The sequence below is a fragment of the Limanda limanda genome, chromosome 22 (assembly GCF_963576545.1).
Source record: "Limanda limanda chromosome 22, fLimLim1.1, whole genome shotgun sequence".
Taxonomy (NCBI): domain Eukaryota; kingdom Metazoa; phylum Chordata; class Actinopteri; order Pleuronectiformes; family Pleuronectidae; genus Limanda; species Limanda limanda.
In genome coordinates, this window is record NC_083657.1 from 7,668,906 (window position 1) to 7,695,285 (window position 26,380).

The following is a 26,380-nucleotide window of genomic DNA, read 5'->3' on the forward strand; positions in this document are numbered from 1 at the left end:
TTGAAGGTATTAAGTTTATTGATTTTTTACATTTGTTGATTCTTGAGATTCTGAATGTAATCACACACACCCCCACCCACACGGACATGCACACACCACAGACACAATATTCTAATTTCTGAAACTGCAGTTAAGCATAAATAACTCGTTGATGAAAAAACCAAGACATAAAACTAACTAATCAGATCATCAATATCATTGAAAATTAAGAAATGTCTTGCTTCTCGAGTTTCCAGAAAAAATTGTCCCCCAGTTTTTGTCTAAAATGGGCCTCCAGCTGCAATGGACAAAACATTGATTTTGAAAGGTTGTTGATGGACATAAAAGATGTTAAACCATTTTTTTTCAAATAAAAATGGTGGTGAAGAACATACCTGACTGAACACACTCTCCTCGGTGGAGTTCTTTGCACAGAGGAGAGGTTCTGAGGAGGAGCACAACATGGACAGGCTGATTTCTCTTTCGTCGGCCTCTGAAGAACAAAACAGAGACGTGTGTGTAAAGAGGAAGTCACTCTCTCATTCCGGCTATGGAATTTGCATGGTCAGCTGATTCCAGCGGAAAATGCAAAGTGCGGTCAAAGTTAAAACAATCCAAAAAGAAGGAAAATGGATTGTTAAGGTACAGTAAAGACTAAAGCCTCATCACTGAGATCCTCACCTGTGAAGTGGGAAAGGCTCACTGGGGAACTTTTCGCTGTATCTGTCACGGCTTGCACTTGAAACAAGTACTTGGTCCCTGAGGTCAGGTCCTCAAACATGTGTTCGGTTATGTTGTCCAGTTTATACGACTGTTTGTAGTTCCCTATGCTGGAACTGATGTTCACCAGGTACTTGGGTGTCCTTGTGTTGTCAGGGGCCGTCCACTTGAAGGTGATTCGGTCCTTGCCGGTGGAAACGACCTTGGCATCAGTGGGCGGGAGCGGCACTGAACCAATGGAGAAAGAAAAAGAACTTTAACATTTTATTATCATTGTTTTATCCTTGTAACTCTCCTTTATTGGTGTGCTACCTATTATTGATTTCTTTGGGATGCATTGGTCACCTGTGAAGCACTTCATTGAAAGCTCAAGTTTGATCGACTCATTGATAGATTGGTGGAGATATTTGTTCTCCGCAGTTGAAGTTAAGTTAAGTTTAGTTAAGTGAGAGGCTGCACAGCTCTGCAGCCTCAATAACTCCGTGTTCTGCTGTTGTGTTGGAACCTAGTCACAGCACGTGCAATCATGGCATCATGACAAAAGGCCCATTAACTACTGATTTCTTGAGTAAGACAATATGTCTGTTCGCATGTATTGTGAACCTATACACCAGCTTTACTGCAGTATTCCATCTACAGGTGTTGTTGAGTCAACCAGGGCTAAAGTCATCGATTTACGAAACCTTTAACGACGTAAAAACACAGTAAAAGTTCACTCACGGGTGAATTTGGAGCTTTCCAGTGGCGGACTTTGGAGATGTCCACTCACAGTGCGGACGATCACCGTGTAGTTGACTCCATTCTTCAGCTTCTCATAGTTCTTCTCAGGCTTGGTCACGTTTGCTGGCGTCTCCACATCCATACCGTCGAGCTGCAGCGTGACGTTAAAGGACGAGTAGCTACCGGTAGGCTGGTTCCAGGTGGCATTGAGTGTGCTGTCCGTCGTCTCCAAGGTCAGGTTGGTAATCGGCGCCGGGGCTAAAGCAGGAGTCACAGAGGACAGATTAGGGACATTTCAGGACAGCAGGACAGAGTTTGTGCTCGTAAGCAGGGAAGCCACACAGCAGAGAGTTACCGGTGTAGCTGACGATGGTCGCGTTGTCTGACTCCACGGCGCTAAAGGCGATGGCTACCACACTCAGGGTTATCCTGGTGCCGATCGGCAGCCCCGTCACTGTCACCTCCGGCCCAGGAGGATTCCCCTCAAACAGTTTGCTGTTTGGAGGACACACAGCTACAAATTAGGTTCAGGGTTCCGGTCAGTAATAATCAACCTGTGCTCAGTGAGTTCAAATGAAAGACGTCTAGTGAATCCAGACACATCATTATTGCTCATTCTGATTCTTTAAGAGTTTGGAGCAGTCACATGATCAGATAGACAAAGAGGGGACATGCACTTATTTATCAGAAAATCCACGGTTAGTTTAAGGCCTGTATTTGTATATTTAGGTTGCATATTTTCTATATTTTTGTATTATGGCTTGTTCAATGTTCAATTTGCTTGGCTGCTTAGACACAAAAAACAATTAGAGACAAGACTTTGAGATACCTCAGGAAAATAAAATAAAAAAAGGTCAAATTATCCATGATGCTTTCATCTTCTTTGGGGATAATCTTTTCCTCTTATAGTCGTTGTCTTTGTTACCTCTGCTAAGGAGATTTTGTTTTCACACCCGTTTGTTTGTTGGTCAGCAGGAATACACAAAAGCTACACAGATTTTTACAAAAACTTGGTGGAAGGATGAAACATTGGCCCAGAAGGAACTCAAACTGTGTGTATCTCAGAACACTTACTCATTACTGTCATTCACGGCCTGCACTCGGTAACCTATGATGTTCCCCTCAGGCGGCGTCCAGCGGAGCAGCAGAGAGTTTGGGCGATTTTTCGACACTCTCAGGTTGGACACTTTCTGAGGCTCTGACAGAGGAAAAAAAACATTACATCAACAACGTCACAGGTTTAACTGTTCAGGTCAGACGTGGCTTCACTGGTTTGAATTTCACATTGTACGAGGAAGAAACCACAAAATATAAAAGTCTTCCTCATTTAAGGAATTTTCACCGGTCTCAGACATACAGTGTATTTCCTGTTTATGTTCGGTACAAAATTTGTACATTACGTGTTACATGCAGGTTTAATACTATTATAACCATTTAACTGTGTTTAGTTCTGTGATATAAACCCACTTGTATATGCCGAGATGTTTGCTGCTTCGCTTCGAAGGGAATCGTTACGGAGTCTTGAGAGGACGAAGAACGTGTGACTGATTCCAGGCTTCAAATCGACGACCTCTGACCACGTCAGATTGGTGGTTTTGGAACTCTCAACACCGTCGACCTTGATTTGGTAGAAATCCGCGTGTCCAGATGGTTTGTTCCAGCTCAGAAACACTGATGTTTCCGTCACCTTGGTCACATTGAGGTTTTGGACTTCCCTAGGTTCTGCGAAAGAGATTTGAGATTCGTGAAATTGTCATATAGTAGAATAATATTTGAAATGAAAAAAAACTTCCAAACATACAGATAAAAAAAAACCCGGCTGAAATCAAAATGAAAACAACTAGAGCTGGAAAGAAATTTCTCTTGTTGGATGAGATGCTATGATGGGATTATTTGGGTCATATGAAGAAAATATTGTAATATATATATTAGATATTATGAGAGACAAAATCTATATTGCAAGGACAAAGAAAAATAGAGGAAGTAAGTAACAAAAACAACCGGAGTTTCACTCAAAAACGACAAATCCCCTTTTGATTCATCTTGCAGATCCCAATCGACAATCTCATTTCTGCACTGAGACAGAACATGTTACATTCTCTTTCCTCTTTCTCTGTGACACAGCAGATCTTTACGTTTGGCGTAAACTAATCTAAATGACGCGGCTGAATGTGACTCACTGGTGTAGAAGGTGGCGGCCTGTGGGATCAGGATCCGCCCACATTTAACAGGGAACACCTGGATGGAGTAGCGGGTGCCCGCGGTCAGGTTGGAAAGGTCATAGGTCAGATTGGTGACGATTGCCGTTGGATTGGTGCCGATTGCCAACACATTGGTGCCGATTGCCTTCAGATTGGTGCCGATTGCCTTCAGATTGGCACCGATTGCCGTCAGATTGGTGTCGATGTCCGTCAGATTGGTGCCGATTGCCATCAGATTGGTGCCGATTGCCGTCAGATTGGTGCCGATTGCCGTAAGATTGCCACCGATTTCTGTCAGATTGGGGCAGATTGTTGTCGGATTGGTGCCGATTGTCGTCGGATTTGTGCCGATTGTCGTCGGATTTGTGCCGATTGTTGTCGGATTAGGGCCGATTGTCGTCGGATTGGTGCCGATTGTCGTCGGATTGGTGCTAGTTGCTGTCAGATTTGCACCGATTGTTGTCAGATCGGTGCAGAGTGTCATCAGATTGATGCAGATTGTTGTTGGATTGGTGCCTGTTGCTGTCGGATTGGTGCCTGTTGCCGTCGGATCGGTGCCTGTTGCTGTCGGATCGGTTCCTGTTGCCGTCGGATCGGTGCCTGTTGCCGGCGGATCGGTTCCTGTTGCCGCCGGATCGGTGCCTGTTGCTGTCGGATCGGTTTCTGTTGCTGTCGGATCAGTGCCTGTTGCTGTCGGATCGGTTCCTGTTTCCGGCGGATCGGTGCCTGTTACCGTGGGATCGTTGCCGGTTGGCGCCAGATCTGTAGCGATTGCCGCCAGATCGGTGGCGATTGACGCCAGATCGGTGCCGATTGCCGTCAGATGGGTGCCGATTGCCGTCGAGTGGGTGCTGATTGTCGTCGAGTGGGTGCCGATTGTCGCCGGATTGGTGCCGATGCTCGTCGGATTGGTGCCAATTGTCGTCGGATGGGTGCCGATTGTCATCGAGTGGGTGCCGATTGGCGTCGGATTGGTGCCATTCACTGTCGGATAGGTGCCGAATGGCGTCGGGTGGGCGCCGATTGCCTTAAGATTGGTGCCGATTTCCGTCAGATGCGCGCCGATTGCAGTCAGATTGGTGCTGATTGCCGCCAGATTGGTGCCGATAGATGTCAGATTGGTGTCGATTGTCGTAAGATTAGTGCCGTTTGCTGTCAGATTGGTGTCGATTGCCGTCAGATTGGTGCTGATTGTCGCCTGGTTGATGCCTCCTCTGGTCTCAACGTGGTAATGGTCGATGTTACCAGCCATGGGCTGCCAAGTGAAATTGGCGCTACTGGTTGTCACTGCAGTCATGCCGACTTGGCTAGAGAAACGCTCTAGAAAGTCATACAGGGAGACATAAATAAAAACAAAAATCAATATGTACTTATGCAGTAAACAAGATCTTAGAGTGGCATATAACACTGTAGTAAATATTAAGTAAGTAATGGATAACAATATAATAAATTAACATAATTGTGTTCTTTAGGGATAGTAAAGTGCTGTTTATGACAACATACTCATGTATTGTACTGTAGTATTTACCTTTGGAGCTTTTAAATGAGTCTTACCATCATAACAAATATAAGGCAGCAGCTCGGAGCAGTCCTTTTCAACCCAAGCCCCAAAATTTAGCGTGGCCACACACAAGTCTTCAGTCCCGGGGACGACCCCGGGGGATTTCAACACAGGCCAACCAGGGTACCAGTTCTGGTAGGTGAGGAAGTCCCCGTTTGCCCAGCGGCTCCACGGCATACTGGGGGGACAGGGGGGGTGGGGATGTTTGCGGAGGCCGATCCAGGAGACGGAGGTTAGTTTCTGGGCAACGACCGGGGCGTTGCTGGGGGTCAGAGTCACCAGCTCCTTGTAACAGACCTGATGACAGATGGAAATATTCAGTTACTCTTTTACAACAGAACTGAGCAAATTTCAAAAGTTGGACAAGAGGCCGAATATCCCTTGGACGTTTGAAGGTTCTCAGAACTCCGCGTGACACCATCGGCTGTTTACCTGTCGGAGTTAGCTATGAAGCTTTGGTTCAGATTCATTTGGCTTTGTACATTTCCACAAATGAAGTTTATTCACAGTTTTAAGTCTTGCACTGCACATTTTCTTGTTTCTTCCAATGGGTAAAAAAGTTACTCATCCAGTGGTTTGGATTGGCACAAGATATTGGACCTTAATGATTCCTCGACCCTTCAAGTTGAAACATCTCGTCAGCTTCAGGATGGACAGAATTTTGCTGCTTTTGGACAAAGCCAGACTAACTGTTACCTTCCAGTCTGGTTGTGGCAGTCTTTAATTCAGCAGACAAACCTGAGCCTGGTGCGAGATGCAAACATACAGACACCTACTTTCCATATTTCCTGGTTGAGGTTATGAACCAGGAAGTGCTTCTGTCAATCTACTTCTGTTCATTTCCTGTGTTAGGAAATTACTTCCTGACTGATTAGACTTTACAGCTTCCTGCTCTGGATCATTTTTCAGCCACTGCTCCAGAAATTCACCAGTTCATTTTTTTCACACACCTCACGTTTCAGCCTTGTCTACATATAGCTGAGGTTAATTCTTTACCTGGCAGTGGTTCCTGGCCTCGTTCCAGGTCATTTTATTGGGCAGGGGGAAGAACTCGGGCTGGGCCTCGACGTGCATCATCATCATTATCATCATCATCAGTGCTGCACAGAGATGTACAAACAGTGGAGAGGAGGTCAAGACTCCCAACATGCACAGTAAAGTTGAATCTGTGCACGTGTTCTGTTTCCAGCAATCATTTTATTTTCTATAATCAACACACCAACAGACCATCATTATATATTCTTGATATGTAACTCAACCACAGGATCTTGACTGAACTACAGGTAGTTAGTATAGCTGCAGCAAATTTCTGCAGCCTTAAAATAATAAAACAGGTTAAAATATTCTCTATTAAATCAAATTGTAAGTTAAGAAGGATAAAAACACAGCACCCCACTGCCAGGATCGTTATAAACCATATGTGGTCTCGAGTTTGAAGCCTCCAGGTTGAACTCACTGTGTGAAGTTAAGTTTCATTTAATAAACAGCCGTTTCTGGTGCTGTAGCAAATAGGACAAATAATGAATAATGAATATAAATTGATTTATAGGCCTTTAACAAGCAAAGTAAAATAATTACATTTACCACCGGCTTCACCAAACCATGGATTGTCTGTAAGAAATATAATATCTAACATTTACACTGAAGGACAAACTCCCATTTGAAGACATCACCTTGGCATCCAGACAATTACAATGTGAATGTTCTTATTATTTTCCATTGACATAATATCAAATAGAAAAACATATTTAAAGACAGAGTAAATCATTATTATCAGCACTTAACACTGAGCCCAAGGATTGTGCGGTGCATAGATGTTAATATAACACTCACCCCAAGGTACTAAAATACAGATTTTATCCTGAAGAGAAAACATTGTCATGTTGTCTTCCAGTGGATTCTGGATAACTTCCCCAGAGAACAGCTACTGTAAAATAAAAACAGTCGGACCCGTACAGTATTTAACCAAAGAAGGTTTTAAGTGGTTCAAAAAGCTGTAGAATTAATTTGGCTTGAATTCACAACTGACCCGAGCTATGGCTGAATCCTCTGCCTCTCTGAACAGGGAGGGAATTAATCTCTCAATATGAGAGAGAGAGGGGGGGGGATTTCATATGAACACACAAACATACACCTGATCCACCCACAGTGAAGATCAACAGGTCGTCAGACATTTGAATAAAAAAGCTCCACTCGGGACAGATGACACTGTGAGTTGCTGGTGTTTTGCATTTAATTCCGAGAGATGCAAAATACCAATATGAAAATGTGAACAGTACAATAATCCGTCAGGGAGCAGATGCAAAGACCAAAAGACATTTAGAGAATAAATAACAGATGACAGGACAACTGTGTGACGTTAAGTGTTTATTTCGGATTAAAGCTCAGACTAACTAAATGGAAAATGGTACAAAAACATGAAAACTAAACAGTAGAAAGATAAAAAACCTCTTATACAAAACTAAGTTCCCAAAATAATCTATAAAAGAAACAAACAATAAAAAAAATGGGCAAAGCCTTATGGATATGTAATGGCAGTGTGAAAGAGTGGTTTTATTCATTGACAGTGATTGGTTAAACTCAAGTGCTGATTAAACTTGTGGATGGAAGCAAACATTTAACGAACATCCTGAAGTTATTTTGTCTCTGAGTTGGATTGTTACCAAATACTTTAAAAAACAAATGTTCCTGCATGGGTGCAAATCCTATCATTTCCTCAGGTGTAATTTTGGTGTGTATAAAAAGCTAACGGGTACTAAAGAGATGTGATTAGGTTTTCGGGGATGATCCAGCCAACCCCTCATCCAACTAACAGTGTTCATTTGAACAGAAATCATTGTGTTGTATCTGAAAACAAGCTGATCTTTAACAATAAAAACACAAACGGACTAAAGACCGAGTCTAATGATCTTTGTTAATTTCCAGGCAAAGCTGTGCATTTAGCTTGAGGTTTGATTCTGGTCTGTTTAAAAAAAAAAAATCTTTGTTTGTGTGCACTGAACACTTAAGGCGCTTTCACACAGGTGTCGTTTGGTCCAGACAGGAACCAAATCGGAACCAATTCAACACTTGCGAAAGTGGCCTCAGGGGAAATTTAGACCAAACTAATTTTCTTTGGATGGTTTGGACTTGTAAATTGAAAAGAAATTGCAGGAAGTTGAAGCAGAAAACTACAGAAAACTAAAATGAAGCAGAAGCAGTTTGCAGGATTGCTTGCCATTCATTTAGCTGCTTGTAATAGCATTGAAATATTAAAGTGGCAACAAAAGTAACTAAGTGAACAAGTACATTCATTTCATCCATTCAAACGGAAGGACTCTTTTTCATGCCGACCTTTTCCAAAAACGTTTGCAGGTCTGGAATTCAAATCAATGTCCTGGATAAGTAGACACTGCCCAGGACACATGTAGGTAATGCAAACATCTTTTGTGCACTTCCTGAATTTCAATTTGAGAACCAAACATCGAATGTAAACAATGTCACAAAAGAACCTTAACCTTGGTTCGGACTTTCGGGTTTGAAAACGCACTTGATAATACTTAATACTTTGACAAAACAGTTGAACAAAGAAAAAACAAAAAAAAATTATCTCTTTGGGTTTTTAACCAATTAAAAAAAAAATCAGACAAAAAAGGAATGCATAATTAATGCCAACAGAAATGACACATTTTAAAAACAGTTGTTAAAACTAGAATTAAAATCCCACCCAAAATTAACACTGATTGAATCCAGAGCCCTATCGTTGAGTGAGAGCCGTGAGATGGAGTCAGGGTCTGCTTACAGAGTGAACCTCTCCCTCTTCATAATGCATTCCATTTATTCATTAGTTTGTGTGATTAACACTGTACAGTGCTTTACAGTACAGCAAGTGGTCAGGCAGTACAGTTGTCAGCTCAAGTGTTCTGGCATAGAGAGGCAGGAGGTGATTTTAGGGTTCCGATGAGTGAATAACCTGATTTAAACCTGAAGGCTGTGAAGGATTAAGAGAGGACGTTTGTAGTCAAGAATCGAGCAACGAGCTGCTCAGTCGCTGTCGCTCCGCTCTCCCCTCTGCACGAGTCGCTTTCCGCTGGAGGGCACCGGGAGCTCCTGCTTTACAGAGACTTTGTTCTTGGCTCTGGTGCAGAGAACGAAAAAGAAATTTGAAAAAACATTAGAAATAGTTCAGCTAGAACACTGACATAAGAAATGAATTGTGATATACATTTGGAATTGATTGCAGTGTTTAGTTTTTTGATGCATGTCTTACTTTTCTTTAGCCTCCGCCACCTCCAAAGCATTATTGATCTTTGTTATCATCTCATAACGCTCTCGACCTTTAACCTACAATAAAAAATAATTAATGAAAGGGGAATTATTCATGTCACGGAAGATTTTGTGAAGAAGAAATCCTGCTTTGTGCGACATTGCATCTTTACTCACGAGAACAGTAAAGACCTCTTCTTCCTCTGCGCTGGAGGAAGACTTGGATTTCATCACCATTGTGTGTGGAGCAGAGTTTCCCTGAGCTTGTTCTAAAACAAAAGCTCGGTTAGAAAGGAAACGGAACAAACAAATGAAAACTGAAGTTACAAATGTACATCGCAACACAAAACGTACTGCGCTTCTTGGTCTGCTTGGGGCCGTTTGGTGTCTTGGTGCTGCTGTCCTCGTCGGTTTTACGGTCCCTTCCTGGACATGCACAGACACGCACCTCGAAGCATCTCCGGCCCAGCACCAGGCCGCTGGGGAGGAAATTTAAATGTAAAAAAAAAAAGGAAACGACGGGTTCCCTAAGCTGCAACAACAAAGATCTAATACAAGCTGGAAGATGAGACTGTTTAAACATAGTTAACAAAACAAATCTACGTATGCCATTTGCCCATCACCCCCCCATACCACTTCTATCTAACCCAAAATAAGATTTCCCCTCCCTCAACACATCTCGTTAAAAACAAGACTTTGATTTATTACACTATACGTCTACCCGAAAATAAAGAATAAAACTAAAAGAAGAAGCCAAGACTTACTCGGGTGTCTCGAGGGTCAGGATGGTGAGGATCTGCCTGCGGTTCATCCCCCCCATGCAGGAGCTGTTGCACATGAAGCTCAGCAGAATGGCGGTGGTCTCTGAGCCCAGCTGAAGAAAAAAAAAATGATAACGTCACTGCTGGCTGAGGCTCATACAATTAGAGAAAGATCACTTGATCTAAAATACCACATACGTAATAAAAGAACATCTAGTAAGTTAGGAGCAGACACGTTCCCTTTCAGACAGAAGGAGGGAGGAAGTCTTACCTGGGGGGGTTCGTACGGGACGGTCACACTCTGCCTCTTTGTGTGTGGATCTTCGAAGTACAGAGCCCTCTGGCTGCCCTCCAGTCGGATCAGATGGCTGCGATGCTCTGCAGCTGAACACAAAACACAGATCCACAACCAGATCAGGACAAAATTCACCTCAGACCTGCTGGGTTTAAATCAGATTTGTCTAAAGAGGACAAAGTCTCTTCCACCAATCATACAAGGACATTTTACACTGATCACTTTACTTACTGTCCTCAGTCTGGTGATGGGGACATCTACGGACCACATCGGCCACATGCTCAGTCTTCTTGTAGACCGCTGTGGCTCTGAGGACAGCCCCCTGAGGAGGCTCCTTGCTCAGCAACACCTCCACAGGGCTGGTTTTAGCCAGCTGGCAATACAGCTTTTTGAGAAGCTCCGAAAACTGAGAGAAACACGGGGAGAAAGCCACACAGGATATAATCGTTCCACTTGTGGAGAAAGGAGAGCAGAATGTGACGACTCCAAAACCGAGTCCTGGTCTGAAATCTGTTTCAGAAAAGACAAGGAAACTACTCAAAAAGTAGGTAAACTACACTTTCTACTCTAAAGAAAAAACACAAACGACGTGTAGATTTCTCCAGATCATTGAGGACAGATTATCAAATTCAAAATTCGCAATTTATTTTACTTTATTCTGTTTTTAACCCTTTCAGTGCTGGAGGAAGACATGGCAGGAACATGTCCCGTCATGTTACAAGCAGACTGCACCTCACCCACAGACCAGAGCAGGAGTCAGGGGGCGGGAGTTCCAGGTCAGACCGGCCTAACCCTGAACCAAACTGGCCAACCATGGCGAGCTGCTGCACGAGTCATGATACACATCAACGCCATTGGCTCCTCAAATGCTGTGATTTAGCGAATCGTCACAATGAGATTCCACATGAAGGCCACCGTGAGAGAAACCAAAGAATGGATTTCTAACGCAGCGCTGAGGTAAGTTGAGATATTTTATACTAATGCTTATCTAATAGAGTTTCTATGTGTTTGAACATTTTGAATAACTTTAAAAAGAAAATAAGCTTGAGAGAACAGTGATTCATAAAACCTTTCAATCCACAAAGCTGAAAATGTTAACTTTTAAGACGATAAGATTAAATGTAATTTAGTCTATTATCAAATTGCTCGACAGGAGCACAGTTAAGATTGAGTAATATTAAATCATGAATGAAAGAAATTTGGTTCAATCTGTGAATGGCGCCTTTACACTGACATGCTTTTGAAATTCCTTTTGTCTCAGACACGGAGCTCTAACAGCAGAATGAGCTCCTCACCAAGTTTGGTTGCAGGATAATCTGCTGCGAGTGAAACTTAACTTCTGTGATCAAGCATTTAGATTCTGAATAAATCTGTTAAACTTAAACACCATTAGCCGAAAAGAATGAATTTGCTGGTGATAAAGATCAGAGTAAGACTATTCTGGTGTGTTTATCCTTTGAAATAACAGGCAGCATGTTTTCCAGTCAGTTTAAAAGTAAGCATTTCTAGGAGAGTGATTTCTTACAGTGGAGGTGACAGATTTGGCTGTGCCAGACTTCTGGAAGCGAAGCTGGAAGCCGTACTCCCCAGGGTAGTCGGTGACGACCGGGACGGTGGAGGCGGGGGGACAACCACTTTCTTTGGCTACCGTCTCTGGGGGCAGCTCAAACAGATTAATATCAAACCCATCCGCAAGCTGCAAAAGGACAAATAGAAGAGAGCTAGTCAGTCTGCCTCCTTTATCAAACAATGTAGGATTTAAAAAAAGGGATAATTCAATGGAAATGCACTCGTTATTAAATTTCCACCATCACACACACACACACACTCTCTCTCATCCAGGGGTACGCATGCTTACCAAATTGTCAATCTGGTCATTTTGCCTCCAGTTGTTCAGATCCATGGAGGGAGTTTGTCTGCAAAAACAACCTAGTTAACTTATCTGGAGTAAGCTGACATTTTTGTTTTAATGGTAAACATATCCAGAACATGACTTACACAGAAGCCCACAGCTCGCTGAAGGAGTCCTGGCTCCCGGGAAGGATCTGCAGCCCGTCCAAACCTTGCTCATCCATCATTTAGCTCCGGTCTGCAGCCGCAGGGAGGAAATGACGAGAAGCTGAGATGCAGGAATGCTGCAGTGACAACCAGGAAGTAAGAAGTTGTGTTAGAACAGTTAAGTATTTATCTCTATCTCAAATTAAATGATTACCAACAATCGGGTTGCATTTAAAAAATTTTTTAACAATATATTTGAGTTTTACATATAAGAAACATGCATTCAAACATTTATAAACATACAAACATTTATGAACACACAATCAAACACTCAGGGTAAAGAAAAAGAGGCAGAAATTAAATAACTTAAATAAGATTAAATAAAATAATAAAAAAAAATACATGTATAAAAATATAAGAATAAATGGAAGTAAATAAAGACAATTATACAAATAAATAAAATAAAATTCCAATCAATCAAATCAAAAGCCTAGATAAAATAACGTAATCTTATTCATAATATTAGTTAGTTACAATTAATATTCATCCTGTTAGGTTGCATGTAACTTTTAGTCAAGGTTTGTTTTCTGTGTAAAAATCCCCATATAATAACCATCGGAATGTCCAAAAGGCAAAGATAAAGTTCACTTCACTGTTATGAAAAACAGATGGTGGATCCTGAGGACTTTAGTTTGGGTTTGATAAGCTCATAAATTACAACAAACGATTCCAAAGAATAATAATCACAAAATAATGTATGGCATGAATAGTTATACTATTTTAATACGTAAATTTACAAGCAACAACATTTAAGACACAACTACTTTAATGAGGTTAAAGTGGACAAACAACAACATTTAGGATTAATGAGTGTAACGTCAATAAGTTAATAAATTTAGCCACAAATATGAATGCATCATGTCATGGCTGCCACACAGGAAATAAAACACACAAACTAAAGTGGGCCTTTGACTAACTTTAACCAGTTTGAATGCAACTTAGTAAAACGTGCATTAGACTCACCTATATCTCAGAAATACAGTTAGAGAACGAAAACTTAAAAATAAAAGCTAGCAGGGCTAAAAACATTTCAGGCGCAATAAACAATCCAGCATGCTAACGCTAGCTGTCGTCCATTTTCTGTCATGCAGGAGGCCCACGGATCTGAATGAACCATGCTCCATTGATCCTACTCGACACTTTACACCGACATACAGCAAATAACTAAACTTAATTATTATGAAAATCATGCTAACATGCTAACAACCGTCGAGTAAACAGCGCAGCATCTATTTTGGGATAGCTAGCGGGCGTGATTTAGCTAGCTTCCCCCGGCTAATTGGGTTAGCATAACGTTAGCATTGCGTTTTGGGGGAATCAAGCTAGCAAACTTTTTCTCACCGTGCTAACCGGCGGCTCTCCGGTGTCCGCTTCACCGGAGGGGAGAAGAACCGGGAACACACGGGTGCCTTGAGCTTCCCCCTGCCGCCGTCCGAGGGGGGCTCGAGTCGCGGGTGTGGGTCGAGCCGAGGAGGTACGAAAAAAAAGCCCGAATATTGTGATTGTCGTCGGCAGCACGTTGTTGTTGTGATCGGGGATTCCCACCAGGAAGCAGAGGGACGGCTCTTTAACCAGCGGCCAATCACAGAGAGGCCAACTCTCCCGATGCACTCAAACGCAACACCGCCAAATACTGCTGCTTTCACAACCGTCCGAAATATGACAACTGTCATAAAAACATGATAAAAGGTTATTAGGATAATATCCACATGGTGAAATTAAAACTTTTAGAATTCACACAGACTCCATACAGTTAAATGTTGTACTTCATTTGCACTTTTGAATGTTAATAGTTTTAGTTTTGTATCAAGTTATTTATACCCTTGCTTTTTTTGATTTGTTGTTATTATTGTATCATACATTTGTCAGAAGCATCTAAAGCAATTCTTACTAACGTATTCAATCAATATGATATAACAATCGTACAATCATCTTTGCCATTGAAATTAACAAAGAGCCAGTTTAGGGTTTAAGCTACATTTGAAACAAATAACTACAGTATTACACTTGAAGGCAACTTCAAATGAATGGTACAATATTGCATCAGGGACTCACATGAACTCACTGAATGTGGTGAGTTCATGTGAGTTCACTTTTCTCTTTAATAAAAGAGTCAGACTCTTAAAAACAGTGATTGTGATAGAACTAAACAACTACACAAATGTAAAAGCAAGGTAAAATACTTGTCACTATAACAGGCCTTAACTTTGTGAACGTAAAGTTATTGTCATTGTAAAAACTAGAAAATATACAGTTTCAGAATTTAAACATTTAGGAAGTAAAAGGAAATACCAACAGTTTTAGTTTCTTCCTCAGCCGACGACAGCGATGTTGTTACGAGTTCATCTTTGCACGATGAACCCAAACGTTTCCTCTTGCTTCTGTCTACGACTCCTGAGGTCAAAGGTCGACCCTGAAGCCCTTGGGTCCCTTGAGTGGCCAGTGTCAGCATCTCACTTCAGGACTGGCTCCTCCAGGTCCACTGGGCAAAGTGGAGGAGTGGAGTCCAGCCCGTTTTCCTTCTCTTCTGATAACAGTTGGTGTTTTAAAATCAGCTGTTCTCACTGTGCCTTGATTTCATAACAGGCCGGATGATGTCATCTCTCCTCACCCTTCAAACGCCCCTTTGCTGATAAGCTGCCCGTCTGTGCCGCTGGGGGACCAGAGCTCCCAGCCGGGCCCTCTCAGATGACTCCCGTCGGGCCACTCGTGCCGTGCTGCTGCCGTTGGTGTCATGTCCTGAACTGGCACCCGGAGTCACGTCCAAGGACCACGCTGGTCCTCGTCCATCACCCCTGGTTTGACCTTTAAATGAATGCACTGATGGTGCCAGCGAGTCCTCTTTGAACCTGATCCTGAGTGGCACTGCACCAGGACACAATAATGCGGGAGGTCCAACAGAACAGGCTCAGAACCACAAAGGGAATAAAAATCACATGCAGCATGAATTTGAATTTTCCCAAATGCTGGTGGAGATGGTTCAGTAAATTAGATGCCAAATCAAATTGAATGCATTGGCACGTCACATGAAAAGGGGCTGGTGTGTGCGTGTGTGTGTGTGTGTGTGTGTGTGTGTGTGTGTGTGTGGGTGTGATGATCTACATTACTACCACCAAGGAGATTAGGTCTTCATCAGCGTTTCTTTGTCAATTAGCAGGATTACTTAAAACCTGCTGCACAAATTACCACAAAACTTTGTGTTTGTTTAAAATGTTTTTTGAACCTATGCATTTGTGATTTTGTGATTTTTTTTCTCACAGTTAACGAATGACCTCGTGAGGTATTGCAGCCGGTCACACGCCGCCACTGACCATCACAGCGCAACACCTGCCGTCTGTCACGCCACACAATTTACTCTAGCATGATTTTAAACCGGCTGACCTCACCAACCATTCACACACACACACACACACACACACAAACACACACACACACCCACACACACACACACACACACACACGTACACGCACACGCACACGCACACACACACACACACACACATAGGTCATGACAAGGAGGGATAGTATTTACACAGGCGCCTTTGCTACATCATTTGGGCAGTCACATGGTGTGAGAGAGTGACAGAGTGTGAGTCTGTGTGTGTGTGTGTGTGTGTGTGTGTGTGTGTGTGTGTGTGTGTGTGTGTGTGTGTGTGTGTGTGTGTGTGTGTGTGTGTGTGTGTGTGTGTGTGTGTGTGTGTGTGTGTTTCCGATAACACTAAACATGCAGTTTGGGGACAACACAGGTGACATTTTGTGAAAAGTTCAAAATATTCTCCAAGTCTGAGAGTGCGTTGATATTTGTACCTTCTCCAAGTCTGTACTTGCAGTTCTTTCATAATTCTTGGCTCCCGCTCTATGAATACATGTGATACTTTTTGGAAATGTAATAGTACCTCTGTGTGTCCCTGGTTGTATGAACCATTAAGCTATGCTGGTGGGGACCCTACGCCAGTGTTCGGATGGTGTAAAGTGTCTCTACTTTTAGTCAGAGTCACACACAGTTGTGCGTGTGTGGGGCCCCTGGCTTCACATGATGGGTGTCAAGTTCCCACCCCCACCCCCCCCACTCGCTCTCAATGTGCGTATGAGGGCAGCGGAGGGAAAAGGCAGGGACAGAGTGGCATGGGGAGGGGGGGGTGTGGTGTGTTTCTGTGAGGGTTGTGTCTTTCTTATTGAGAGACGAACAGCAGATCTTTTTCCACTGAGCTCTCTGGAGGATTCTCCAACGCACTTGTCACCCTCATCCACAAACCACACCCACTCTGCTAACTCAGGTGGCCGAGCCCAAATTTGGGGTCCCACCTGTCGCCCGCTGGAAGGGGGGGCCGGGGCTTTGTTGTGTGCTGGAGCTGGAAGGGGGAGAGTTTGTGGAGCAGGGTGAGCGTGTGGTGTTTGACCTCTTTGGCATGTGATCTGAAATAGAAAGGGATTTATGGTTGTTGGGAAGGCAGACAATGGGCAACCAGGGGCGTCCAAGACGAGCCCCCTCTTTGCTGCATGACACATGTTGAGTCATGGTCTCATGTCTGAGACTGACATGGGTTCGCCTGAGGTCCGGCACCTGTGCAGCCATGTAGCCTCCATATCTTACCTTTAATAACTACCTGGAGGTTATGTTCACACTGGCCTTTGTCTCTTATTCTGCACAACGGCTGGAGATTATCATGAAACTTGCTGGAAGGATGTGGAATGAAAGAACCCAATAAACTCTGGTGCAGATTCAGTAATTGCTTTTTCACATTTCACATATTTGTCATCATTTTCATTGATCTCTGAGAGAATAATTAATGGCTCATGGTCCAAAAAAATGGAAACCAAATTACCAAAATGCTATCTGGAGTGAATTAGAGCAATTTGCAGCACCTCCAATTAAAAACCAAGATATAGTGAATATATATGTGGTTTTATAAGGGGACTTTTGGGAGACATATGCACTTAGTCGATGTGATTTTGAGTTTTGCTTGCTGCCTCACTTGTGCATCCCCACTGGAGTTTATAAGTCTAAAGGAAAGTTCACATTATGTAACAAGGCTTGAAAAACTGGGCCCTGAGACCAAATTTGGCCCGAAGCAAACCTCCAGCTATGGATAAAGGATTGCTGATTCAAACAGGAATCTTATAATGTAATCACAACCATGACACTTCACAAAGAAAAGCCAGACCCCCCCCCCCCCTTTGTCTGTAATGTCCCATCATGTCTCCTCCTGGAGCTTCTTCCTGCACACATGCTCGCTCCCCTCTCATCTTCAGCCAATGGTCGTTAAGGTCAGGAGCTCGTCCTCTCCGTTCTCTCCTCGGACCTCAAGATCCCACAGCCTCACTCCTACCTCTCCACTCCCCTCCTCCCACCCTTTTTGGAGAGAGGTGTGCACGCTGGTGTGCGGGTTTTCGTCTCTCCCAGCTGCACGGACGCAACGCAAACCTCAAAGTACTGAGAACACTTTGCAGGACAGGACGCTCCGGGTCGGACCCCGCGATCTTCCCTTTTTGGATTTAAGTTTCCATTGGTTTTTTGGCACAAAAGGGTCTCAGGGGTCCAGTTGCAGCTTGTTGTCCTTTTGAGGGAGTTTCACGCGTCTCCATTTGGCACCTGTCACCGCCCGCCACTGGGAGTCCGGAGCTGCCAAAGTCATGCCGGCCGGGTTTCAGCAACTCGGAGGGGAGGTAATATTTTCCACTGAGGTTTTTTAAAAGTTATTTTGTGGTGGCTTCTTTTCCTCCTCAAAAGATTGACGTGGTTAGTCGTGTTTCTGTGCTAGAAACGGGTTTTATCCGTGCGTAATTTGAGTTTGGAGAGCTTTTACGCACGGGGTTTTCGCTGTCCTATACAGAAACACTGCATTTTGCCTCGAACGATGCAAGAAATAAGCAAAGTCTAATCATATAATAATAAAATGATATAAAAACGATATAAAATACAATTGATTGACCCACATTTTTCTTATTTCTCCTATTTCTTCATGTAAAATAAGAAGAACATATAGAAATCAATGGCCAATGGGCAATTGAGAGTAAAGATAATCATCTATAATATATGTTGGTTTTTACTGACACTTGTGGGTCAGTCAGTAATGGTAGGGAGAAAAACTAACATCCCCTCAGGTTTAAATGGGCTTTGTTCCTTATTTAGTTCTGAGCTTGACCTTGACGAGGCAAATATCTCAGTTTACAGGCCCAGAGCTCAGTGTTGTGGTTTGTGAGGCCACAGAGGATTTCACCGCCCTCATCAACAGTGCCTGTGTTGTGTGCTCCCTCCGGCTCTCTTTAAGAAACCATTGCTCGGCCAGAGGGGTGGAAATGTTGGTTTTGCATGTTATATTCCTCCAAAGGACAGTTTAATATCTCCTAAACCATAAATCAACAGGAATTAGATCTGTGATGGCATTGAAACAGTGTCTGTGTGATGCTCAGAATTGTTGACACTATGACATAAAGAAAGCATTATATCTTAGTACCAGACGATCAGTGGCCGCTTTTAATTTGTGTGGAGATTGCAGGAAGTCCAAGCTTGAAAAGTAAAGGGGCTGATTTATCCCACGATAAGTGAAAAGTAAATAAGTGACTGCACATTCAGCTGAGACGAAACACGGTGTAATAGAGCAGAACATGGCTGCTTCTGAACGCGTTACCTTTTCTGCAAGGACACATGCACATAAGCAAACACACACCCCTTTGTTTTGGTCTGTGGATACTAAAGAGCGCTTATCTGCAGACTCAACACAGCAAGGTCAAGACAAAAGTGTTGCAGAGGAGTTGTACACCTTCATGATCCATTGAATAGAACAGAAATGAATGGTACATAGATAATAGAGTTATTATTTTACTTTATTGAATAATACACATTAGTGTATGAACTGCTTTTTCCTCCATTAAAAACATTATTCCAACCAAACCAAGTCCCATACTTCGCTTTTAGTCACACCATATTGTTGTTGTTTTAAATATCAGCTTTTCCGGAAGCGTAATCAAGACTATGATGGATTTGTTGTTGTTTGTCTAGCTGCCTTCTTACGTCCTCCAAAAGCTGATAAAATCCCCAAATCAGCCATGAAAATACTCATCTTAGCGTAGCAGCTATTCTCCGGGTCATCTTATCTGCCCGGTATGACATGAAAAGCTCTTTGAGAGTATTCAAACACACTTTTCTGGAAGGGGAAGTCCTCATCTCCCCAAGGTCGTCTCATCTGTCACCTTGGGGACAGGTGCCATGAGGCCTGATGGGAAAGTGGAGAGAAGCTAAACGTTCATTAAAGCGGCCCATGAGGTCTTGAGCAGCGCTAGAGAGATTGTTTCACATCCCGATCACAGTTATATATAGTTGATGTTGGTGGAGTGGGGCTATGTGCATGTGTGTGTGTGTGTTTAACCTCTGTTGGTGTTACAAGAACAGCTCCCAGCATTACTCACCGGGATGGAAATAATATAGTTTGTAACGGTAAAGGTTTATGTATTTTATAGTTTTGTGTGTTTGTGTGTGTTTCCCGTGCAGGCAGTGACTGGAACCCTTGCTCTCTCAGTCTTCACTGCCGTTCTGGGATCTCTGGAGTTCGGATACAACATCGGCGTCATCAATGCACCACAGAAGGTAAAGAGCTGAGCACTGATCACTTGGAGGATATCTGAAAGGATATCCCAGGACTAGAGGGACACTAAGTATAGCGTATACCCCGCCGCCTTGGGCACATATAACATTTACATGCACAAGATCTGAACTTTTATTTGGATCTGCACCAAATTGCACATAGACATTAACCCTCTAAACATTCCAGCATTTCCGGGTATTGTTTTTCTTAAAGATCAATGAATTATTCCCTGAGGAATCAATGAAAATATTCAAACAAACTGAAGGAAATCCGACCCATGATTTAGATCCACACCAAAACCCTAATAGTCCTTCCCTGATCCACACCACATCCTTCCACCAAGTTGCGTGATAATCAAACCAGCAGTCTTTACGTAATCCCGCTAAGCAACACACCAACCACCAACAAGCAAACGGACAAAAAATGGAAAACATCACCTCCTTCCCCGAAGTAAAAATACCATGCAAGTACGAGTCTGGATTCGGGGAAAAGAGCTGGTGTTTATAGAGGTGCTGGTTCATGCTGGGTGACTAACACAGTGGCATTTAACCAGTTGTCAACTCAGCTGTTACTCAAATATTTCCTGATGTTACAAGGTGCCGTGTTTGATGCCACAACATGACGCCGAGCTGCCTCGAGGTGCAAGGGAATTGGTGCAAGGGAGTGACTGTAAAGGCAAAGATTGATTGTGATAGAGTGACAGACAGAGAGAGAGACAGATAGAGGCGTGCGTCCTTTCGTTGTGTCAACACAACAAAGGGAGAACGCCTGTCTGGTTCATGTGGAACACACAACTTCTTAGGTGGTTTTGTTTTGGTCACATCTGGACGACAACATGCTGCAGCGAGTCGTCCATAACACGCTGTTGCTCTCTGTGCATGTGTAGTATGAAGGAACGTTTGAGGACAACATGTGAGAAATGTTCTTAGCGCTGTGTGATTTATGATGATGGTGCATGCAGCACCCGGCTCTTTATAATCAGGACCTTTAATATACGTGTCTATGAATAATTTTAGTTTGAGATATCTCCACACAAACAACACCAACAGTATAGACACAGTTTGGTTTGGTTTGAACCGATATCTTTATTAAAAAATTGTGTATAAGTAAAATAAGTTCAAAATAGGTTGAATATGCAATAATTTATTCTAGTACTTATTGTAGTAATTACAATAAGAGTAATAGTAGTTGTACCACAAATCATCAGCATATCACAATAATGATATGCTTGTATTTTTTAGATTTACATATATAAAATATTTACATATGCAACTGTGATAATTATCAGACTACAAACCTCAACATTGTACTTAAATAAATGAAATAAGAGAAAATATGATTTCAGCCACTTGTAGCGATCAACGACCATCTATTTCAATATATTATACTTTAGGAAGTTACAGCAGATGTTCCACATGTTCCACAACTAGTCAATTATCTTCTTTATAGTGTTTAACTTATCTTTCCCCAAACAAAGTCAAAAACCCATGCGTCATTTCAGCCGTGCCAGGTTACACAAAGTGCGTTTTGGCAGAACAGAGCCTGTTAGCTGTTAGCTCGCTGTCACACCCCCCCCCCCCCCCCCCCGCTGTCATTCAGTGAGATGACGAGTGTCCTGAAGTCAAGTCAGGTGAGATGTTTCCGATTCGCCGCGTGCTGGTGCTCGGGCATCTGCTCGTAAATCTGTCTTACCTTGACCCTCAGCTGCAAACTGGACTCAGCTGACACAGTTCCAGAGACACACACACACACACACACACACACACACACACACACACACACACACACACACACACACACACACACACACACACACACACACACACACACACACACACACACACACACACACACACACACACAAAGCGACACCAGAATAGAAGACGAGCGGCTGCTGTATCTTAACATGTGCGGGTGTGTGTGTGTGTTGCATTCTCTTACTGGTCATCGTGTATTGGATTGTAGCTCTTGTTCATGTGGCACCATTAACACACCAGTAAAATGCCGTAGGCCACAGGTCAGGCTGCAGGTCACATTCAGACACATTATTCATGTCACATAAGAACGTATGAAACCAAAAAATAGAGCTGGGTCTAAAAACTTAAATGATTTATATAACATATAATTTACTTACAATAAAACATCCTCGGCTTTTTACAAATGCAGATTTCGAATCCCAGTTTCTAATTGCCTTGTTTTGTCCCCTGCAGATCATTGAGCAGGACTACAACGCGACATGGATTCACCGGTATGGAGAGCCCATCCCCACCGGGACCCTCACCTCCCTCTGGTCCCTGTCTGTGGCCATCTTCTCCATCGGTGGCATGTTGTCCTCCTTCTGCGTGGGCTTTGTCTCGGAGTGGCTGGGCAGGTAGGGGAAACAGGAGGTTGCACTCGCTACTTGAAGTTGAAGTTTGTGGTTTTCTTGCAAATGCATGAAAGTTAAAATCAAAAAACTTGACACTCAGTCATATCTAAAGACTCAGACTGTGAATGCAATGAGAGGAGGTTCAGATGAACACTGAATGGCCCAACAGTTCCCTTGTGAAACCACATTTAAATTCACTATATCCTGAACCAAATGCAAATTTAAGTAATAATAAAGTAGTAAATACCCCAGCGGCTCACACATGAGTATCTCCCTTTCACCGCTGTGTGGATCCAAGATGGATCCAAACATCCATTTTCAGTCATTCAGGGGAAACTCTGACCTGGACGCTCCCTGTCGGCCCAGTTTCCCACTGTAACCTGAGCTGGGATTTGAACTGGAGACCACATCTTCCACTGACTGAAAGGAGATCTCCCCAGAGCTGGCAGCACTGTGTCAGGAGGTCTGTGGAGGAGTAGGTGAGAGGGGGGTTGGTGGGAGCACTCAGGGTGTCGCTCTGTGTAGCTGGTGGAAACGGTGGAGCTGCGGTGACCTCTGGGGTCAAAGGGATTCGATGCGTCTCCAGTGAACACAGAGGTCACCTGACCACCAGCCGAGCTTTGCTCACCCTCCACACTGAGAGTGACCGGGCCTTTCGTGTTTCTGGTAAATATCTCTGAAATACATATTTTATGTGTTTTCTCAGGACCTGGGATCTGGTATCCATGCAATTTTGTGGAAGGGTGGAACATTAACCACAGAAGAACAAAATAAATGTTGTTGCGGATATGGATCAGGGGGCAGATTTGTTTCCTCCGTCTTTAACGTTGCACGAGAGGCTATTTTCCTTGATTTCTCAGAGAATAATTAATTGTGGAACAAAATCAGACATGTTGAGGGGATTTATATTTGAGTGTGTGAACTTTGATGCAAATGCAAATAGAAATGTGGTTCTAGTTCATTTACATGTGGTTTCCTAAGGGCACTGTTGGGCCTTTGCGGAGGTATATGCACACAACTAGAGGTCAGTTAAGGTAAAATTTTTAACAAAACTATATAAGACTAATATTATTATATATGTTTTATTGTTTTAAATGTCTTAATTACATATATTTTAAGGCAGTCTTCAGATCAACCATTGTTTTAACCATTTTTCTGCACAACTTTCTGTCAAAACGTATTATGATAGTTTAAAAATATCTTCAAAAAATGTTCTACCGCCAATCTGCAACTGCTTTATTCATAGTTTCTTAGTTACCTTTTATCCACTTATCAGAAAAGAATCATTTCAGTATAACATCAAGGGACTCCAGTGTTTTAGTGCAACACTGCCACCTAGAGGCTAAATAAACGACCAGCTTTCCATGTGTGGTCTCAGTAACTTTGAGAAGAGGTAAACAAACACAGCAGTTGTATCCAGAGTCGATTTCAGTCAACTATTCAGCAGTGAAATAAATATAATTCTTAAAAACAATTATACCAAGCTTCTGTCATAATCTGAATGCTGAAAAACTGCTGCATATATTTTACTTTTTTGGGGATAAACATTGTGAGCTGGAAGGAGCAACTCCAGTCTAACAGTGTAAATATCATGTCATATTGTTAAATGGAAATAATCATATGATGCTAAAAACAACTGCATTATAGTTGAAAAACAAGATAATTGACTTTTTAATTCAATGTTAAATCCAGACGTTTGAGAAGCATGAATCCAAAAATGCTTACCCAGTGTTTGTTTTCCAGGAGGAAAGCCATGCTCATAAACAACCTGTTTGCCTTCATCGGGGGAAGTCTGATGGGGCTGTCCAAGCTCTGTCGCTCCTTTGAGATGATGATCCTCGGACGGTTTGTCATCGGGGCCTACTGTGGTGAGCAGGCCCTTCTGTTACATTGTGTTTTGTATTTGTCGTCTCCCTCATGCGTGATACACACTCTACAAAGTCTGTCGTCCATCTTTTCCTCTCTGCAGGTTTAGCATCAGGGTTGACGCCGATGTACGTGGGTGAAATCGCTCCAACGAGCCTGAGAGGAGCACTGGGCACGCTGCACCAGCTGGCTATAGTCACTGGTATTCTCATTGCACAGGTACAACCCCACAGCGATGTGGACGGACAAACATGATGTCCCTTTATGTCTCGTGTTCCTATGTCAGTGTTTCATGTTGAGATACTTTGGCGAATCTTTTAAATCTCATCTGGTTCCTCTTCCCGTGTAGGTTCTCGGCCTGGAGTCCTTATTGGGTGGTGAGCACCTGTGGCCTGTTCTCCTGGGTTTGACTGTGGTGCCGACTGTTCTTCAGATGGCTCTTCTTCCCTTCTGCCCAGAGAGCCCCCGCTTCCTGTACATCGTCCGCTGCCAGGAGCATCAGGCCAAGAGAGGTGAGCGGTGCCGGAGCACTCAAAACTCTTGATTTAAGTTCTAAGGAGAGTTTTTGCAAACTAGCTCATATTAATATCCTCTGGAAAAATGGGGTCCGACGTCTATGGAGCTGTTTTTGGGGTCAGGGCCTGAAACGTTGGGGGATTCCTGACTTACAGTACACTACCTTGCTGTCTGTACAAAGAGATACTCGTATTTTTCCATATAAGATCTTAAATTGGCCTTTTGACTCTGTGGGTTTCGGCGTAAAATGTCCTTGAACATGTCCCGTCAGTCCAACGTGCACTCTTCTTCTCCATGCTCACTCCAGGTCTGAGGAGGTTGACGGGCCGGCAGGACGTGGGCGACATGCTGGCCGAAATGAAGGAGGAGAAGAGGAGGATGGACATGGAGAGGAAGGTGTCCATCCTGGAGCTCTTTCGCTCGCCGCTCTACCGCCAGCCCATCATCATCTCCATGATGCTGCAGCTCTCCCAGCAGCTGTCGGGGGTCAACGCAGTGAGTAGAGATACCCCACATCCTTCAGGCTTTAAAGACGATCAGTGAAGGGTAATATTGACACTAAAAGTGATTGTGTTCGCCCCTCCTGCAGATTTTCTACTACTCCACCAGTATATTCATGAAGGCAGGAGTCCAGAGTCCAGTCTACGCCACTATAGGAGCTGGTGTGGTGAACTGTGCCTTCACTGTGGTCTCAGTGAGTAATCGCACCTACACACCTTCGCCTTTTTCATGCACTCCCTCCGTCATACAAGAGAATTTCATTTGAAGCATCTGATCTTTTGGGGGAATTTAGCCCGATAAACCTTTTAGTTTCGCTCTGTGCGCCTCCATTACTGTTTAACACTGTTATCAAAAAGCAAATACGATAACAGAAGAGGCAGGCCGACATTTTCATTCCTGCATCATCACGTCTGGTTTGGTTTGGCAAGTCGAGAGGTTTCAAAGTCATACAATGAGTCATGTGATGTTTCTTTTAGCAACACGGCTCTTGGGATTGAAATGGCCGATCCAGATTGAAATATCTCAACAACTATTGGACGGATTATTGTAGAAATTGTCACAAACACTCATCTTTCATCCACAGCTCTTCCTGGTCGAGAGGGCGGGTCGGCGGACGCTCCACATGCTCGGACTGGCAGGAATGTGCGTCTGTGCCGTCATCATGACCACGGCTCTCGCTTTACTGGTCAGTCTCCCAAAGATGCAAACTATTCACACTGCATCCCACTGGATACGTCTCCACTAAACCTAATTTGAACCATCGTCTTCCTCCGCCTGACAGGAGAGCATTGCCTGGATGAGCTACGTCAGCATGCTGGCAATCTTCGGCTTCGTGGCCTTCTTCGAGGTGGGCCCAGGTCCGATCCCCTGGTTCTTTGTGGCCGAGTTGTTCTCTCAGGGTCCGAGGCCGGCTGCGATGGCGGTGGCCGGCTGCTCCAACTGGACGGCCAACTTCATCGTCGGCATGTGCTTCCAGTATGTCGCTGTGAGTATCCCACTGCAG

At 43.4% G+C, this 26,380-nt stretch overlaps 2 protein-coding genes across 6 annotated transcripts in view; one reads left to right on the top strand and one right to left on the bottom strand.

Moving 5' to 3' along the window:
• tp53 (tumor protein p53) lies at positions 1-15,125 on the bottom strand. Of its 4 annotated transcripts, none has more exons than XM_061066374.1 (12): positions 14,837-15,125; positions 7,015-7,108; positions 6,178-6,281; positions 5,175-5,478; positions 3,600-4,940; positions 2,887-3,141; positions 2,494-2,617; positions 1,775-1,914; positions 1,420-1,677; positions 661-927; positions 375-472; positions 1-277 (listed from the first exon to the last, which is right to left on the bottom strand). In XM_061066374.1, the coding sequence occupies exons 2-12, from the start codon at positions 7,061-7,063 to the stop codon at positions 206-208; spliced, it is 3,012 nt and encodes a 1,003-aa protein (XP_060922357.1). In that variant the 5' UTR covers positions 7,064-7,108; positions 14,837-15,125; the 3' UTR covers positions 1-205. The 4 variants fall into 4 exon arrangements, with proteins under 4 accessions (XP_060922357.1, XP_060922358.1, XP_060922359.1 ...); XM_061066376.1 differs by lacking the exons at positions 1-277; positions 375-472; positions 661-927; ... (6 more) ...; positions 6,178-6,281; positions 7,015-7,108 and adding exons at positions 7,536-9,298; positions 9,431-9,504; positions 9,604-9,695; ... (6 more) ...; positions 12,481-12,617; positions 13,882-14,206 and having other exon boundaries at positions 14,837-15,120; XM_061066375.1 differs by lacking the exon at positions 7,015-7,108.
• LOC132996067 (solute carrier family 2, facilitated glucose transporter member 4-like) overlaps positions 11,242-26,380 on the top strand; it is a 16,803-nt gene continuing 1,664 nt past the window's right edge. Inside the window, exons 1-11 of one of the 2 annotated variants that reach the window (XM_061066378.1) lie at positions 11,242-11,439; positions 12,469-12,657; positions 20,033-20,128; positions 22,337-22,497; positions 24,238-24,362; positions 24,464-24,579; positions 24,710-24,872; positions 25,184-25,371; positions 25,466-25,570; positions 25,961-26,062; positions 26,159-26,362. In XM_061066378.1, the coding sequence (XP_060922361.1) occupies positions 12,607-12,657; positions 20,033-20,128; positions 22,337-22,497; positions 24,238-24,362; positions 24,464-24,579; positions 24,710-24,872; positions 25,184-25,371; positions 25,466-25,570; positions 25,961-26,062; positions 26,159-26,362 (1,311 nt within the window). In that variant the 5' untranslated portion in view covers positions 11,242-11,439; positions 12,469-12,606. Of the gene's footprint in view, positions 11,440-12,468; positions 12,658-17,742; positions 18,208-20,032; positions 20,129-22,336; positions 22,498-24,237; positions 24,363-24,463; positions 24,580-24,709; positions 24,873-25,183; positions 25,372-25,465; positions 25,571-25,960; positions 26,063-26,158; positions 26,363-26,380 lie in introns of those variants that run through there. The other variant, XM_061066380.1, reaches the window with a different exon arrangement.

Coding starts and splice junctions, on each gene's coding strand:
- tp53 (XM_061066374.1), bottom strand. CDS start 7,063: ATGACAATGTTTTCTCTTCAGGATAAAATCTGTATTTTAGTACCTTGG. Junction 3,142..3,599: donor GGCCGCCACCTTCTACACCA/GTGAGTCACATT, acceptor TCTCTTTCGCAG/AACCTAGGGAAGTCCAAAAC. Junction 278..374: donor AGGAGAGTGTGTTCAGTCAG/GTATGTTCTTCA, acceptor TGTCCATTGCAG/CTGGAGGCCCATTTTAGACA.